Source organism: Hylobates moloch, unplaced genomic scaffold (assembly GCF_009828535.3).
Source record: "Hylobates moloch isolate HMO894 unplaced genomic scaffold, HMol_V3 SCAFFOLD_19, whole genome shotgun sequence".
Taxonomy (NCBI): Eukaryota; Metazoa; Chordata; class Mammalia; order Primates; family Hylobatidae; genus Hylobates; species Hylobates moloch.
Genome location: NW_026652294.1, coordinates 31,861,741 through 31,879,466, shown reverse-complemented (window position 1 = coordinate 31,879,466; position 17,726 = coordinate 31,861,741). Strand labels below are relative to the sequence as shown.

General features: G+C 52.9%; 1 protein-coding gene across 3 annotated transcripts in view; it reads left to right on the top strand.

Annotated features, from left to right (window-relative positions):
* Positions 1-17,726, top strand: part of RPH3AL (rabphilin 3A like (without C2 domains)) — a 184,267-nt gene that overhangs the window by 75,075 nt on the left and 91,466 nt on the right. For 2 of the 3 annotated variants that reach the window (XM_058431430.1, XM_032138175.2), the window contains exon 2: positions 14,688-14,800. In XM_058431430.1, coding sequence (XP_058287413.1) covers positions 14,724-14,800 — 77 coding nt within the window. In that variant the 5' untranslated portion in view covers positions 14,688-14,723. Of the gene's footprint in view, positions 1-2,934; positions 2,989-14,687; positions 14,801-17,726 lie in introns of those variants that run through there. The other variant, XM_058431431.1, reaches the window with a different exon arrangement.

The following is a 17,726-nucleotide window of genomic DNA, read 5'->3' as shown; positions in this document are numbered from 1 at the left end:
CTGTCGCCCAGGCTGGAGCACAGTGGCGCCATCTCGGTTCAACGCAACCTCTGCCTCCCAGGTTCAAGCAATTCTCCTGTCTCAGCCTCTGGAGTAACAGGGACTACAGGCGCCCGCCACCACACCCGGCTAATTTTTGTATTTTAGTAGAGACAGGCTTTCACCATGTTGGCCAGGCTGGCCTCGAACTCCTGACCTCAAGTGATCCAGCCTCCCAAAATGTTGGGATTACAGGCGTGAGCCACCGCGCCCGGCCTGATGTTGAGTCTTTTTTCATGTGATTTTTGGGCATTTGCATATCTTCTTTGGGGAAATGTCTTCAAATCCTTTGCCCGTGTTTAAATGGAATTGTCATTTTGTTGTTGAGTTGTGAGAGTTATTTATATAGTGTAGATACTAGACCCTTATGAGATACATGGTTTGCAAATATCTTCTCCCATTCTATGGGCTGTCTTTTCACCTTCTCGATAGTGTCCTTTGATGGACAAAGTTGTAAATTATGATAAATTTACAAATTATGATAAAGTCGGCCAGTCACAGTGGTGTATGCCTGTCATCTCAGCTACCTGGGGGGCTGAGATGGGAGGACCACTTGAGCCCAGGAGTTTGAGATGAACCTAAACAACACAACCTGTGTCTCAAAAAAATTATGATAAAAAGTCCAATTTGTCTCTTTTTTCTTTTGTTGTGTATGGTGTCATCTAAGAAATCATTGCCAAATCTTAGATGACACCAAAATATAGATGACACCTATTTTTTGGTGTCATGTAAGAAATCACTGCCAAATCTGAAGTCATGAAAATTTACCCTGACATTCCTTGTAAGAATTTCATAGTTTTAGCCCTTGTATTAGGTTTTGATCTGTTTGAGTTAAATTTTGCAATGGTGTGATGTCAGGGTCCACGTCATCCTTCTGCAGGTGGCTCTCTACTTGTTCCAGCAGATGTTGTTGAAAAGACTTCTTTCCCTGTTGTATGGTCTCGGCGCCCTTGTTGAATGTCAGTTGACCACTGATGTATGGGTTTATTTCTGGGCTCTCAGTTCTATTCCAGTGCCACATGTTTTCACTACCATCTGGGCAGGAGGCACCCTGTTCTCAGGGAGTGTTTGGTCAGTAGGAGATGTCAGACACGTTCACCAGACACTGGGAAGTTCTGGGAAGAGGTAAAAACGGTGTGCTTATGAGGACGAGGCAGCACTTGCTTCAGCTCGGGGCAGTGAGTGTGGAGTGTGGGGAGGCCTGGGCCTGGGCATGAGGGATGACACCAGGCGTGTGTTTGTCTGGAGACAAATTTGGCAAGGCAGGGTGGAGTCTGTGGATGGCCACGAACTCCCGGGCGAGGACCCTGGGCTTGATTTTGAGGTGTCTGGGTGGAGCGGGGCCTTTGGAGAGCCTGTCTGATGGCAGGATTGGCCGGGTCTGAGCTGGGGAGTCTGGAGCCAGGGGGACCCCTTGGGACTGTGGGGTGACTGAGGAGGTCTGGGTGACACCTGGTTTGGGCAGTGGGTCTGGTGGGGAGCAGGGGCTGTCTTTGAAAATGCCCCAGGGCTCAGACACCAGCTCCTTTGTGCCTCTGCTCTGAGGGCCTAGGGTGGGACAACAGTGGCACTGGGGGCTGGTGACTGAGGTCCCACAGGCCTCGCACCTCACATCCCAGCCCCTGCCTGCTCCGGGAAACAGCCAGCCCGTCTCCTCTGCAATCCCCTTCAGGCTGCCCCGGCCCAGTTCTTCTCAGAACTCCTGTTTGGCCAAAATTACTGCGCGACTCAGTTTCTGGGAACTCCGTGCTCCCCGCTGCTGGGTGCATGGCAGGTGCTTGGAGAATACCCGGCTTTCTGCTTTTGTTAGGCCTCACACCTGCAGGCACCGCACCTGTGGACACCACACCTGTAGATCTCCCACCTGTAGGCCTCACACCTGTAGGCCTCGCACCTGTAGGCCTCACACCTGTAGACACCACACCTGTAGACACCACACCTGTAGGCACCGCACCTGCAACCCGATGCCTTGGGAGGAGGAGGGGGTAGAAAGCACCTGGGCTCAGCCCAGCTCCATTGGGCCAAACCGGGCACCTGGTGCTGGCTTATGGGGCCTTGGGCAAGTAGCTGCCCCTCTCGAGCTGGTTTCTTCTTTTCTAGAAGGAGTGATGGTCATGTCGTCCTCTGGGGCTTGTGATGATTCCAGTTGGTCAGCCAGTGGCGGGCACCTGGCAGGTGGGCAGCACCCATGGAGGCGGCTTCTTCCTCTCCCAGTTTGGTAGTGCAGGGTCAGGCTGGGCACGTGTAGGGATGTTTGTTAACTTGGGGGCCCCTCCTAGAGGTCCTGAAAACTCCTAGCTAAGTGCCAGTGGTTCTGTCTGACCCTCTCCCCTGCCCGTCTTCTCCGTAGCAAGCCATGTTCTGGTGTGGCCCCCACTGTTGCCTGAGCCCTCTGCTGGGCCTTTATGGGCACTCTTACTTATTTGGGGTCTTAGCCTCTGCCAGGAGAGTGGGGAGTGTGCAGAGAACCGGACAGCTGGTCCCAGGCAGGGCAGTGCCTAACCCTGGAGTTGCAACAGAGAAACGTCTGTTTGTGTTTCTGTGAGCAAGAGGAGACAGCTGGGCCCACAGATAGCAGGCGAGGTCAGCCAGGGATGGCCTTGGCTGCTGGCTGTAAGCAAACCCTGGCTGTGGTGAGGTGAGGGGAGGAAGGTTGGAGAAGTACCTGGCAGGACCGTGGAGAGCCACCTGGGAGCTGGAGTCTGGGCTGGGCCGTGCAGAGGCCGCTGGCGGAGGCAGGGGTGTGGGATGCTGCCCGCCAGGACCTGGAGCACCACCCTCAGCACACCTGAGGACTCAGCACACCTGAGGACACAGACAACTGAGGACTCAGCACACCTGAGGACTCAGCACACCTGAGGGCTCAGCACACCTGAGGACTCAGCACACCTGAGGGCTCAGCACACCTGAGGACTCAGCACACCTGAGGACTGGGCCTTTTCCAAGCAGGTGAGGAGGAGTGAGCCTTCTTTTTTCCCCAGAAGCTTCTCTGCTTCATGGAGAGGGTTCTCTTGGGCTCCTTCAACAAGCAGCTCCCAGGTGGCAGCTAAGTTTGAATTTCATTTTCTCTTCTCTCTCTGTGTGGTTACCCTGTACATTTTTTTTTTTTTTTTTTTTTTTTTTTGAGACAGGGTCTTGCTCTGTTACCGAGGCTGGAGTGCAGTGGTGCGATCATGGCTCACTGCAGCCTCTGTCTCCTGGGCTCAAGTGATCCTTCTGCCCAGCCTCCTGAGTATCTGAGACTACAGGTGCGTACCACCACGCCCGGCTAATTTTTAAATTTTTTGTAGACACAGGGTCTTGCTCTGTTGCCCAGGCTGGTCTCGAATGCCTGAGCTCAAACGATCCTCCTGCCTCGGCTTCCCAAGTGCTAGGGTTACAGGTGTGAGCCACCACACCCAGCCTGGTTACCCTGCTGTCACCACCGTCAGCTCTGTGACTGCCTTGATACGGCAGTTCTGCCTACACTATTTCAGGCCTTTCAGAAAAGACAAAAGCAAGCTGTGCCTCTGGGGACACGTAGGCAGAGCTGTGGCTGTTAAAATCTGAGGGCTGGCACTTGAGATGGGGGAGAAGTAGGTTATTTCACATCTCATTTGGGTTGGAGGCTTTGCAGAGCGTTTCTGCCTGGGAATGAGAACAGCATCAGTTGAAGAGACGAGCAGGGATGTGGGGTCCACTGGAGCGGGAGTTGCTGGTCATTAAAGATGCCCAAGGATTTACTTTCCAAGGTTAAAAAAGACCCACAGGATTAAGTGAAACCTCCTACATGTGCCCCATGCAGGGCCTTGCGGGGGTACAAAGAAAACTCCCGCCTGGCCCTGGAGCAGCGAGACTGAGCGGCTGGGCACGGGCCTGGTCCCTCGTCAGCATCCAGCGCGTGTTTGTTGAATGAACAAGGCCACCAAAACAACGCGTGTTTGTTGAATGAACCACCACTGAAAGGTGCTGCTGTTGGTCCTGCCGAGGATAGGAGCAGACGCTTAGCTCTGTGACCAAGTGGGGGTGCCTCCTGGACGGGGTCCTGGGTGATTGTCCTGGATTGCTGCTGGTCAAAGCACACAGGCAAGGAAGGCTGCAGGAGTCTTAGCAGGGGCTGGAGGGTCTGTACAGAGCCCGTGTGTGGCAGAGGGACAGAGGCAGGTTAAGGAGGTGAGGGGTTCACACTGTTGGGCCTTAAATTCCAGGCCAGCGAGGCTGGGCCTTACCCCGTGAGGCACTTTTTAAGATAAAGTTTTATTGGCAGGCTGGGTGTCGTGGCGTACTCCCATAGTCCCAGCTACTTGGAAGGTTGAGGCAGGAGGATCATTTGAGCCAAGAGTTCGAGACCAGCCTGGACAACAGAGCGAGACCCTGTCCTTACCAAAAAATTAAAAAATTAGCCAGGCATTTAGTTCTAGCGACTTAGGAGGCTGATGCAAGGATCACTGGAGCCCAGGAGTTGGAGGTTGCAGTGAGCTCTGACTGTGCCACTGCACTCCAGCCTGGGCAACAGAGCAAGACCCTGTCTCAAAAAAAGTTATTGGTGCACAGCTGATGTACATAGTTCCAGTGAGTGGCAAACTCTTGATGGTTATATTAGTCCCCTGAAGGAGTGCTGGACACCCATCATGTCTGGCCATCGGGGTAACAGGTGAAGGCCCCCTAGGATGCAGGCAGAATGAAATGCTGACAGGAGGGCGGTGGGCTCAATCTGAATGGGAGCCAGATGGGAGGAGCTGGAGAATTCCCAGGGGAGGTGGTTCTGGGCCACCCCCAGGTGGAAGAGGGAGACGGCGTGAACCAAAGGCGTTCCAGGTGAGAGGGTGCCAGAGACAAGGCTGGGCGGCTGCGATGCCTCAAGGTCCTGGTGGCTGGAGCACCAGTTTTGCAGAGGGGTGGCTGGTAGAGTGGAAGCGTGGTTTGTGCCAGATCGTGGACGGCCTTGAGGGCAGCTAGGGCTTTTTTCCTTAGTAGTGGGGAGCCACTGAAGGTTCTTGAGCAGGGGAATCACACGGCCTGACCCAGGCTGTAAGGATGACCTCTCTGGCTGCACATGAAGTGGGGTAACGGGGAGCCCCAGCAGGTTCCAAGGCAGATGAGAATTTGCCACTGTCCGGGCAAGACAGGAGGATCGTGGGAGCTGGGAGGAGGGGGCCGCCCCGGGCAGGCAGACCTGGCAGGTGCCCGGGGACGGTGGAGTTGGAGGGAGGTTTGCCAGGCACTAGTTTCCCCGGGGCTCCTGTTTCAACTCCAGAATCCACTCGAGCCCGCTTGGTGCATAATCAGCCTGCAACGCTTCCGAGTGAGCGGTGCCTTTGGGGTTTGACAGGCCTTTGAGGCTCCCTCTCTGAGTCTCATCCTCCCAGCGCGGCCCGACAGGTGGAGGAAATGCTGACGTCTGGGCTCACCTTATCTTGCTGCTCTCCTCGTGTTTCCCGTATCATAGTAACAGAGCAGATGTCGGGGCTGTTGCTAAGGGTTCCCTCGGATATTAATACCTGTGTTGAACGAAGGGTTCCCACACGGTGTCTTCGAGGCCTTGGGAGGCACCGGCTTGGTGGCAAGTATTCTTTTATATTTGTCCTGGCTTCTTTTCCCTCCTTTAAACCCCCTCTCTCCCTGTCGCCCTGGCCTAGGCACAGTGCCCTGCGGGATGGCACACTCAGCAGCAGCAAATGTGCAGCTGTTCTTCCTCCATGGGGGGGAGCAGACGTGACTAACAGATCACAGCAGCCTTTCCTACGGAGGCTGCAGGCAGCCTCCAACCCCTTTTCAAGCCAGCCTTCTGGGCGCCAGCTCAGATTTAGCACTGGGATGAAGCCTCTCTTCCAGCTCTGCAGGGGCCACCTGTGAAGGTTCCAGGCCCTCTCCGCGGGGTACCTGGTACTTCCTTTGGCACCTGGGAGGGGAGGGGAGTGGGTTTTGCTTGCCTCTTGTGTCTCCTGTTTGCCTCTCGTGTCTCCTGTTTGGCTCCCTCGTCTGGTCTTTTGGCCTTTCTACCACAGTGGAAAATCAAACTCTGAATAGTTCTGGACATTGAGGTCAGGGTTCGGATTTTATCTGCCAGATGCCATTTTTATCCTTTATATATTGCTGTGGCAACACTGCATGACAAGCATACCTGTCCAAACTTGGGGGTTTACGACCACCATTTATTACCCCTCCTCAGTCTATGGGCCGGCCAGGCAGTTCCGCCACTCTTGGCCAGGCCGTGCGTTTCATTCTAAGCATTGTGATTCAGTGGCTCAGAGGGCACCGGCCACCCCTGGTGTGGAAAATGCACTTGAGCCCTGTTTCTGTGGCCAACAAAAACTGGCATATCCTGCAGCTGCTGGTGGCCCGTGTCGGCCTTTGCATGAGGGTGTCCCCCCTAGGCACAGCGACTTCCCCCAGCCCCTCCATCCGCTGCCTCCTTCCCACCATCCGCCGCCTCCTTCCCACCATCCACCCTGCCTCATTTCCTTTATTCTCACCGTGGAGATGGTCTGTCCTGGACACCCGCACCCTCATCCCCGGGCCTCCTTGTCACAGTCGCTCGGGGGTCACGGTGTGGCCGTGCCCTTGGGAATGCGTTTCTCTGGGGGTGTCTCATGCTAACGACTTCAAGGCAGACTCCAGCCAAGCAGATCCGCTGGTCTCAGGGGCTCGAGTCTGCTGCCGACGCTCACCACGGGTCGGACTTTGTGGCTGGGTGAAAGTGCGCTCATTCGTGCCGCACCCTAGGGAGTCTGAAGGCTCAGTTGTATCAGTGAACGTGTCCCTGAAACAAGATCGAAGAGGTGAAAATGCCAGGGTGTAAGGTGGGGAGCGATCACGGCCCTGGAAGAAGGTGGAGCCGCACTTGCTAGGGTGGTGGCCTTGTCCCTGTCCCTGTCCCCCCGCAGTGGATGGGCTGGCCCAGGGGGAAGGCGTGGGGAGAAGGAGCCGCACTTGGGGTGGTGGCCTTGTCCCTGTCCCTGTCCCTCCGCAGTGGACGGGCTGGCCTGGGGGGAAGGCGTGGGGAGAAGGAGCCGCACTTGGGGTGGTGGCCTTGTCCCTGTCCCTGTCCCCCCGCAGTGAACGGGCTGGCCCTGGGGGAAGGCGTGGGGAGAAGGAGCCGCACTTGGGGTGGTGGCCTTGTCCCTGTCCCCCCGCAGTGGACGGGCTGGAGACTCCGTGGGTGTTTGCCAGGCTTCTCTGAGGCAGGTTGTTTTGCCTCCGGATATGTTTTTCAAAGTCTGGTACATGTTGGAGACAGACAGCTGCAGGCGGCTGGTGTTTTTCTCAGTGTGCTGTGGCTGTTGTGAGTTTTGGAAGGTCAGGGTCGAGCCGCAGTTCTCCTGGAGTGATGACTATGCTCACTGCTTCCTAATACGTACAGGGATGAGCTCCCAAGGCCTGTTTACGGGACCCTGTAGTCGGGCGGGGAACAGTCGGCTGGAGGGGTGTCATGTGACCAGCCCCAGCCACTGGGTCACTCAGGGCTCTCAAGCCAGTGTTGGCTTTACCAGCTAATGAGCTCACAAATGCTGTTAAGGAGATAGAAGCCTTCTTTAACTGTTTGCAAAGAAGAGGCCCTTTATTTTATTTATTTATTTATTTGTGTGAATGGAGGATCGTCTACCTTATTGAAACCATCTAATTGGAGATCTACAGATTAGGCTACCAAGACACAGCTGCCTCCAGCGGAATTTTTGTAGTGGACAATTTTAGGTGCACTTTGGAGAGAGCAAGCATGAGGCCTGCAGCTGACAGCTTTGAGTGGCTGTGAACGTGACTATGGAAAAGGTATCTCAGAAAATACACTTAAAAAATGTACTTCATTTCCCTTTTGGGAACTTGTCCTAAGGCAGTCATCAGAGATTTATCTCCCAGGATGTCCACTGTAGTGCTGCGTATAATAGAGCAAAACTGGAAACAATCCGTGTGCTTCCAACGGGGAGATGGTAAAGCGTATTGTATTCAGAATACTAAGTTATAGTTTAAAATCATATTTTCAAAGAACTTTAATAATGTGGGAAAGTACATTGTGGTTTAAAAAACCAGCAAGCAGTGCATGCAGTCAGAACCCAATTTTATTTAAAAACCAGCAAGCAGTGCATGCAGTGAGAACCCAATTTTATTTAAAAACCAGCAAGCAGTGCATGCAGTGAGAACCCAATTTTATTTAAAAACCAGCAAGCAGTGCATGCAGTGAGAATCCAATTTTATTTAAAAACCAGCAAGCAGTGCATGCAGTGAGAACCCAATTTTATTTAAAAACCAGCAAGCAGTGCATGCAGTGAGAACCCAATTATTTAAAACCAGCAAGCAGTGCATGCAGGAGAACCCAATTTTATTTAAAAACCAGCAAGCAGTGCATGCAGTGAGAACCCAATTTTATTTAAAAACCAGCAAGCAGTGCATGCAGTGAGAACCCAATTTTATTTAAAAACCAGCAAGCAGTGCATGCAGTGAGAACCCAATTTTATTTAAAAACCAGCAAGCAGTGCATGCAGTAAGAACCCAATTTTATTTAAAATGTGTACATAAATGCCCAGGAAAAGTTGGAAGGTGCTATATTAAGGTGTTAAGAGTCGCCATGGGGGTGGCTGATGTGTGAATTTAAGGTGTCTTCTCTTTAGGATCAAATATCCCACAGCCCCCAGGAGCGGCTACGTGAGGCTGCATAACGGCTGTCGCTGTGGCTGCAGCCTTTGTCTGCAGTGACTAATGTCCAGGGTGGTGAGCTCTAGTGGCCGTCTCTGTGTCTGTAGTGATGTCTGCAGTGATGTCTGCAGTGACTAACGCCCGGGGTGGTGAGCTCTAATGGCCGTCTCTGTGTCTGTAGTGATGTCTGCAGTGATGTCTGCAGTGACTAACGCCCAGGGTGGTGAGCTCTAATGGCCGTCTCTGTGTCTGCAGTGATGTCTGCAGTGACTAACACCCAGGGTGGAGAGCTGTAATGGCCATCTCTGTGTCTGCAGTGATGTATGCAGCGACTAACGCCCGGGGTGGTGAGCTCTCGACTTTAGAGAGAGAATTGCACCCTCCTGGAAGAAGGGCTTGTTTTTACAGATCTGTCTGAGGAAGTTGCCTGGGGCTGATGAGCCTCTGTCCGCTAGGAATTTTTCAGGAAATTATCACCAGGCAACTCCTGTCCCCTTCCCTGTTCCCCTCGGGTCCTCCTAGTCCCTGTACTGCAGGGTTTTACAAGGGGTTGGGAACATCTGCCTGCCGGGTCGGCCAGCCTGAGTGCAGCCTCTGCTCAGCGTGTCGCCCGGCGGGGTCGAAGTAGCACCAGGAGGTCTCAGCTTCCCAGAGGAGGCTCCTGGGGGCACCAGCCCCTCAGCGAGGAGCGAACTCAGCTGTCAGGTGGAGCTGTGGTGAGGCCGACTACCCCATGGGGAATCTTGAGGAACAAATGCCTGTGAGTCAGCAAGTCACAGAGCCTGGTTAGAACCCAGCTGTCTGCTCTGAGCATGTCTGCATTGTTTTCTGAATTCTTCTTGTCTGGGAAAGCCACATGTCTCTGATGAAATGCAGTTGAATTAAATGGCTATTCCCTGAGCACCTACTTTGCAGCAGGCCCTGTGCGCGGGGCATCAGGGAGGGAGGGAAGGAGGAGGATGTAGAGACCCTCTAGGGCACCCACAGTCCAGCAGGGAAGGAGAAATGGAAATTTCATGTTGATAGAACTGAGGAATTCTGGGCGGGCTCCTGGGTGGAATGCCTACCCTCCCCACGATGGGCCTGCCTTCCCCATCAGCAGCCTTGACCTGTGTGCTCATTGAATATGCTCCTGTACACACACACACACACACACACACACACACACACACACACACACACGCCCCTCCTCCTCTAGCCTCTTACCTGTCCCAGCTGGTAGGACCTCAGAGACAGACCTGACCCTGGGGATGACGTCTCTAGTTTACCGAGGAAGTGGCCAGAGCTTCACCAGCCCCGTCCACAAAACCTCCTGCCTCTTCTCCCCAGACCAATTCCACCCTCCCTGCTGAATTTGGGGGTTTGCCTTCCCTGCTTTTCCACTCACCTTCTATAAGGCCCTATTTTGTTCCCTCATCAGTTTAATTTTTGTCCAGGACAAATGGTCTTACGTGAGTACAAGGGCGCAGTCTGTTTAATGCACAGGGCACTGCTCTTTGGAGTTTTCAGGACCCTGCTCTTAAGAGAGAAGGGCAGACTCCCTGCCCTCTGAGCCCAAGAGGTGAGTGCTGAGTGGTGGTGAGCATAGTTTACCACTGGTGAAGGGGGTGCCGGGCGCCAGGCCTGGGGGTTGGCTGGTGAGGCCTCCTTGCTGCCGAGTCAGGGAGCTGGCAGCCAGTGCAGGCTGACGAGGTTTGGAGAATCGAAGCTGGCAGCCAGTGCAGGCTGACGAGGTTTGGAGAATCGAAGCTGGCAGCCAGTGCAGGCTGATGAGGTTTGGAGAATCGAAGCTGGCTCCATGGGCAGTTTCCCAAAATGTGCCTCCTCGAGTTGCCCTTCCTCTCCCACCATCTGTCCCAAGGTTGCTCCGTGCAAGTGAAGGACAGCTATGCCTTCTGAGGTGCCAGCCATGGCCAGGGTGGGGGTGCACAGCCGTCCCAGAGCCGGGGCCTGAATTCTCCTGGGTTCTCATGTCAACCTTTGCTCGGGGCCACCCCGTGAACGTGGTCAGCCACAGACTTGCCATCAATGATGAGCGTGCCCTGACGCTGCCCGCGGCCACAGCTCTGGAGGTGACATCCTTCCGTCTCCCTTGATCTCTGCAGCACTTGGCTCTGTGGCTCCTCTGCCCTGAAGCTACAGCAGTGAGAAGGGTGGGGACATGGAGGACGCAGTTCTTGTGGCCTCGTCCTCTCTGTCCTGTGGACTGGGCTGGGGAGGGGCTCAGTTCCCACCTTCCACGTGGGAGCAGCCAGCAGCCTCCCTGCCCGCTGCCTGCCTCCCTTGCCTCCCTGATGTGACTCAGCAGGGTCCAAATCAGGCACTGAAATTGCACGAGGCAGTTGCTCCGGCCTGTCTCACAGCTCTGTTGGGTACCGATGGGGAAACTGAGGCTCAGGAAGACAGGTGACTTTTTCCTGGACTTCCAGTAAGTTTACATAAAAGCCAAAATTTCACAGATTTTTTTTTTTTTTTTTTTTTAAGATAGAGTCTTGCTCTGTCACCCAGGCTGGAGTGCAGTGGCGCGATCTCAGCTCACTGCAACCTCCACCTCCCAAGTTCAAGCGATTCTCCTGCCTCAGCTTCCCGAATAGCTGGTATTACAGGTGCGTGCCATCACGCCTGGCTAATTTTTGTATTTTTATTGGAGATGGGGTTTCTCCGTGTTGCCCAGGCTGGTCTCAAACTCCTGAGCTCAAGTGACCTGCCTGCCTGAGTCTCCCAAAGTGCTGAGATTACAGGCGTGAGCCACCACGTGTGGCCCGTGGTATATTTTAATGTTTACTTTGAACAGAATAACGCTTTGCACACCCACGTGGAGCAGTGTGACTGCACAAGATAACTGAAGTTTTCAAAAAGCAAAGCAAACCATAGTGCTCTAAAGGCTGGGATGGGGCACTGAGTTAAAGTTGTTGGAGGACGGTGTCATTTTTGACTCTGTCCGTTAGCCTCGCCTGGGAGAAGATTGAACCTACATCTGAGGAGGTCCCAGGCGATCTGGGCTTGGCCGTGGGGTTTCCACACTTGGCTATTTGGGGTCTGGGGCTGCCCAGGTCTCTTTGCTGAGGCAGCCCACTGGGGAGGGTCAGGTCTGATCTGGAAGAGCAGGTGCCTGGAGGTGTCCGTGGGGTAGAGGGACCAGTGTGGTTCAGGTCGTGGCCTGGACCCTGTGTGGTCAGGTGGAGGCGGTCTGCATGTGGCCCCCGCTGGCCATCATGGAAATGGGTGGCACTGGCCTAGAAAAGCAGTTCTCCAAGCTGGCCCAGGCCTCTCTGGGGGTCCCCCAACACCCTCCCGGAGACCCACAGGGTCAGAAGTGTTTTCATAAGAATAGTAATGGGACTCTGGGTTTATCCTCTCACAAATGTACAGAAAAGGAGAAGTTCACTGATGTGGTTTCAGATGCCACATTTGAACTAATCTTTAAAAAATTACCATCTGTTGAGTTTGGGTGCAATATCAAAGAAAAATATTTACAATTTCTGGAAAGTAAAAAAAGTCCTCCTCTTCTCAGCCATCATACGTATTTGTGAGGGCCTGGGTGTCCTTCAAGGACTTCAGCGAAACCACCTGTCACAAATGCGTGAAGGAAGAATCAGATATGAAGGTCCAGCTGTTTTTTGTGAAGCCAAACATTAAAAAGAGTTTAAAAATGTAAAACAATCTCATTTGTCTAATTGCTTTTTAAGTGCAGTTTTTCATAAAATATGTAAATTATGTGAACGTCTAACGGGTTTATTATTTTTAATGAATTAACAGCATTTTAAAGATTTTCTGTTTTAATCTCTAGTACGGTAACTATCAATGGTCATAGCCCCTGTATTTTGGAGTTCTCAAGAATATATATATATATTTTTTTGTTGTTGTTGTTTGTTTGTTTGTTTGTTTTTTGAGACAGAGTTTTGCTCTTGTTGCCCAGGCTGGACTGCAATGGCGTGATCTTGTCTCACTGCAACCTCCGCCTCCTGGGTTCAAGCAATTCTCCTGCCTCAGCCTCCTGAGTAGCTGGGATTACAGGCGTGCGCCACCATGCCCAGATAATTTTTTTGTATTTTTAGTAGAGGCGGGGTTTCACCACATTGGCCAGGCTGGTCTTGATCTCCTGACCTCATGATCCTTCCGCCTTGGCCTCCCAAAGTGCTGGGATTACAGGCCTGAGCCACTACATCTGGCCTCAAGAATTTTTTTATGGCATTTTGTTGTTGTTTTTTGAGACAGTCTTGCTCTGTCACCCAGGCTGGAGTACAGTGGCGCAGTCATGGCTCACGGCAGTCTCGACCTTCTGGGCTCAGACGATCTCCAGCTCAGCTTCCGGAGTAGCTGGGACCACAGGTGTGCACCACGCCCAGCTAATTTTTGTTCTTTTTGTTGAGACAGGGTTTCACCTTGTTGCCCAGGCTGATCTCGAACTCCTGGGCTCAAGTGACCTGCCTACTCCAGCCTCCCAAAGTGCTGGGATTACAGGCCTGAGCCACTACGTCTGGTCTGTGAATGATTTATAATTCATTTTTTTTTCATGGTCTGTATTTGTGCTGAAGTTGTAATTCACATACCATAAGATTGACACTTTTAAAGGGTGCGATTCAGTGGTTTTAGTGTATTCACAAAATATGTAAGCATCACCACTGTCTAATTACAGAACATTTTTATAACCCCAAAAAGAAGTCCTGAACCCACTGGGAGTCTGTTCCCCTCTTCCCACAACCGCTGACAACCACTCATCACCTTCCATCTCTCTAGATTTGCTTATTCTGGACACATCATATAAATGGAATCATACAAGACATGGTCTTTTATGACTGGCTTTTCTTAGGATGTTTTAAAGATTCATCCATGTTTTAGCTGGTATTAGCACTTCATTCCTTTTTATGGCCAAATAATAATCCATTGTAAATAATAATCCAGTGTAAATAATAATCATTGTAAAGAATATTGTATGGATATAGCACATTTTCCTCATTCATCCGTTGATGGATATTTTGGTTGCTTCTACTTTTTGGCTGTTGTGAATAGTGCTGCTAAGAACGTTTGTGTACAGGTTTTGGTGAGGACATATGTTTTTGGTACTCTTGGGTGTGTAACTAGGAGTAGAGTTTCTAGCTCATATGGTAAGTCCGTGTTCAACATTTTGAGGAAGTGTCAAACGGATTTCAAACCTGGATCTTTTTTGAGAGTGTAAAGGGGTCCTGGGTTTGAGAACCACTGGCCTGGCTGGGATTAGACGAGGAGCGTGTGGATGGCTCAGGAGAACCCCTCAGCCTTGCTCTGGGATTGAGATACCCTCAGCCTCATCCCACACTCCCTTCAGAGTGCATGCATGGCATCCTCATAATAGACCACCAAAGACAATCCTGTCCTTGGAGGCAAGGAGAAAGCCGGCCACACTCGACAGTGCACAGGTGAAGCCATCGGGGGTCCTGGAGCAGGGTCGCCTCCCTGCGGGATCCCCAGGTGCCTTGCTCGTGGTGGTGTGTATGGACGGCACCCCTTGGCATGGTGCTGCGTGGCGGTCCTGGCTGTAGCTGCCACCCCCTGTCCTCCAGGGCATTGTGATCATCGGTGTGAATCTGTTGGCGAATCTGTCGGGAAGGAGAGCCAGGTCCCTGGGTTTGGGAGAGGAGTAGGGTTTCCCAGGCTGTCTGGCCATCACCCTCTGGCCCAGCCCCTCCTTCTGGCCCCTACTGTACTGGGAGGGGGCAGGGAGCAGATGGCCTCCAGGGCTGAGTTGAAACTGCTAAGGGTGTGCCTGCTCTCTCCTTTCTGACTCTAACCCTTCGATGCCCTGCCAGTCATGTTCACTCTCGTCACTCGGCCACACGATCCACCTGGTCACCCTCCTAGAATCATGAGCCTTCTGAAGAGGAGCCTTGAGGGAAGAGTGTTTTGCTGGAGAGATGGTTCCCACAGTGAGGTTCCAGGCATCAGTGGGGACGGTGCATGCAGATGGGGTGGAGGGGCCTGAGGGCACAGAGACCCTGTCTGCCATCTGTACCCCAGCCAATGATGCACACTTTTTCTTCTTCCCTCCTTCATCTCAGATGTGACTCCCCACCCCCAGCCGGGTGCGCCCAGCCATGGCTGACACCATCTTCGGCAGCGGGAATGATCAGTGGGTTTGCCCCAATGACCGGCAGCTTGCCCTTCGAGCCAAGTGAGTACCTCGGGGGCCCCCCAGGCCTTCCCTTCCTTCTGCCTCCCTGCTCCTCTCCTGTCTTTAGCAAGATTCATGCCCAGGGGCCCAGAAAGAGATGTTTGGAGAGAGGTGCCTGTTGGATGCACACCACACTCCAGGCCCTGGACACAGCCATTCACTCGTTTAACTACCATGCAGAGTTTATCCCCATTTCCCAGATGAGAAAAGTGAGGCTGAGCTCCTTGCCCACGTCACTTAACTTGTAGGTGGCAGGGCTGCGACCCACACCTGGGTCCAGCTGACTCCTAAGCCTGTGTCCTTTCTATCAACAGGCTGCAGGGACCCACACCACCTCATGTGCCTTCTCTCTTGTCACTGAGCCGTAGGACTGCGAGTCCCTTAAGACAGGGAGCCTTTGATCTCTGGATGCCCAGTCATAGCCAAGTGCTTGGCACTGTCAGACGGGGGAACAAAGGTCTGTTGCAATGGAGGAGGAGCTGCCCCTCAGGCTGAAGCACAACCAGCCCCAAGCTGTCCCAGGGCCTTCTCTGTGCTCTCCTGAGAATCTCGCTAGTGCATTCCTTCCAGTTTCTTCCCTTGGGGGTCCTGGCTTTCTTTTTTCTTGTCACCTAGGCTGGAGTGCAATGGCACGATCTTAGCTCACTGCAGCCTCTGCCTCCCTGGTTTAAGCAATTCTCCTGCCTCCTGAGTAGCTGGGATTACAGGTGCCCACTACCACAATGGGCTAATTTTTGTATTTTTAGGAGAGACGGGGGTTTTACCGTGTTGGCCAGGCTGGTCTCGAACTCCTGACCTCAAGTGATCCACCTGCCTTGGTCTCCCAAAATGCTGAGATTACAGGCATGAGCCACGGTGCCCGGCCCTGGTTTTCCTGCTATCCCTCAGCCTAGTGACCTCTCAGCTCTGGGTAGGTCAGGCCATCTCCACTGACTGTGCACTGTGGCTGGAGATGGGGATTCTCAGATGTCTTGCCTGCCTTCCAGTCCCTCCCTGTCCCTCCGAGGGGCTGGGGGTCTCTGGTGTCTGAAAAGTCCAAAAGGGCCCCTTCATCCTTCAACCCATGCCAATTATGGGAGCCAGCATGTCCCAAATGGGACCAAATTCAAAAAATTTGCAATTAGATGTTATGAGCCTGCAGGGGACAGAGCTGAAACATCAAAGGGGGGTGGAAAGATTAATTGGAAATGCCCCAGAAGAATGGAGTCATGCGTGATTTGCAGGAATCTGCACCACAGTTAACTTGTCCCCTTCGCCAGGAGGGCTCGGCTCCCTCATGCGGCCCCCGCAGTGGGTGAGGTCGGTCCCTCTCCCTCTCTGTCCTCTGATGCCCACAGATGAAGTGTCCTCCCTGGCGGGGTAGGAGTTTCAAGGAGAGCTCTGCCACCATGCTTTCGATGGGATGGGGCCCAGCGGGACTCCTGACCCTCCAGGGTTCCCTCTGGCTCTCCCTGACCTTGTCTGTCGCTCAGCAGCTGCCAAATGCTGTTGTAGCCCCTTTAGAAGAGAATGCTTTTATCCCCTCCCCTGGGGTGCACTGCCTTGTAGTGCCTGGCACAGTCTCTGGAAAGGAGGCGCGTACTAATATCTCCAGCTGCAGGGCCGGGAGCTGTGTCCCGTGGGACCCTCAGGGACGTCTGGGCTGCAGCTCGGGGCCCCCCTCAGTCCTCCAGATGCCACCAGATGTTTTCTAACCTCCTACTATGTGCCAGGCACTGGCTGCACAGCAGTGAACAGGACCAACACGGTCTCTTAAAGCACAGGTGGGCAGAGGTGAGCATTATTTGAATAGTTACCCAGGTAACTTGCTTTGATGGTGATAACAGGCAGTGGGGACGTGGGTGAAGGTGTAACTTACTCTGGGGATCAGGAGGGGCTTCCCTGAGAGTGTGCTGCCTACATTGAGACCCAGAAGATGGATCAATGTTAGATGGGAGTAGGAGGGAAGCACTTCCAGGCAGAAGGAATGGCATGTGCAAAGGCCCTGAGGTAGAAGGAACAGGGCGTGTGAAGGTCCTGGCTGGAGGTCATTGCGTTGTGAGTGGAAAGTGTGAAGGGTGGACAGTGTGGAAGGAAGATGGAGAGGTAGGCAAGGGCCGGGGCAGGGCCTGGTCCTCCAGAGACTCACTTTCCGGAGGGGAGATGGAGGGTTTCATGTTGTCTCGTAATAATGTATCAGCCCAGTGAAGGACGTACACCCAGGCCTTCCAGGAACTCTGAGAGTGGATTCTTTACCTGTTTTGGAGGGGAATCAATGAAAAGCCTCCAGGTGAAGGTCATGTGTAAAGAAGCCTTTAAAAAGAATAGGCCGGTCGCAGTGGCTCACGCCTGTAATCCCAGCACTTTGGGAGGCCGAGGCGGGCGGATCTCCTGAGGACAGGAGTTCGTGACCAGCCTGGACAACACGGTGAAACCCCATCTCTCCTAAAAATACAAAAATTAGCCGGGCGTGGTGGTGCACACCTGTAATCCGAGTACTTTGGGAGGCTGAGGCGGGTGGATCATGAGGTCAGGCATTTGAGACCAGCCTGGCCAACATAGTGAAACCCTGTCTCTACTAAAAATATAAAAAATTAGCCAGGCGTAGTGGCACATGCCTATAATCCCAGCTGCTCGGGGAGCTGAGGCAGGAGAATCGCTTGTACCTGGGAGGCGGATGTTACAGTGAGCTGAGATCATGCCATTGCACTCCAGCCTGGGTGACAGACCGAGACTCTGTCTCAAAATAGATATAGATAGATAGATAGATGGATAGATAGATAGATAGATAGATTGATAGATAGATAGATGGATAGATTAGATAGATAGATGGATAGATGGATAGATAGAGAGAGAGATAGATGGATAGATAGAGAGATAGATAGATAGATAGATAGATAGATAGATAGATAGATAGATAGATAGATAGATAGATAGAAAGAATAGG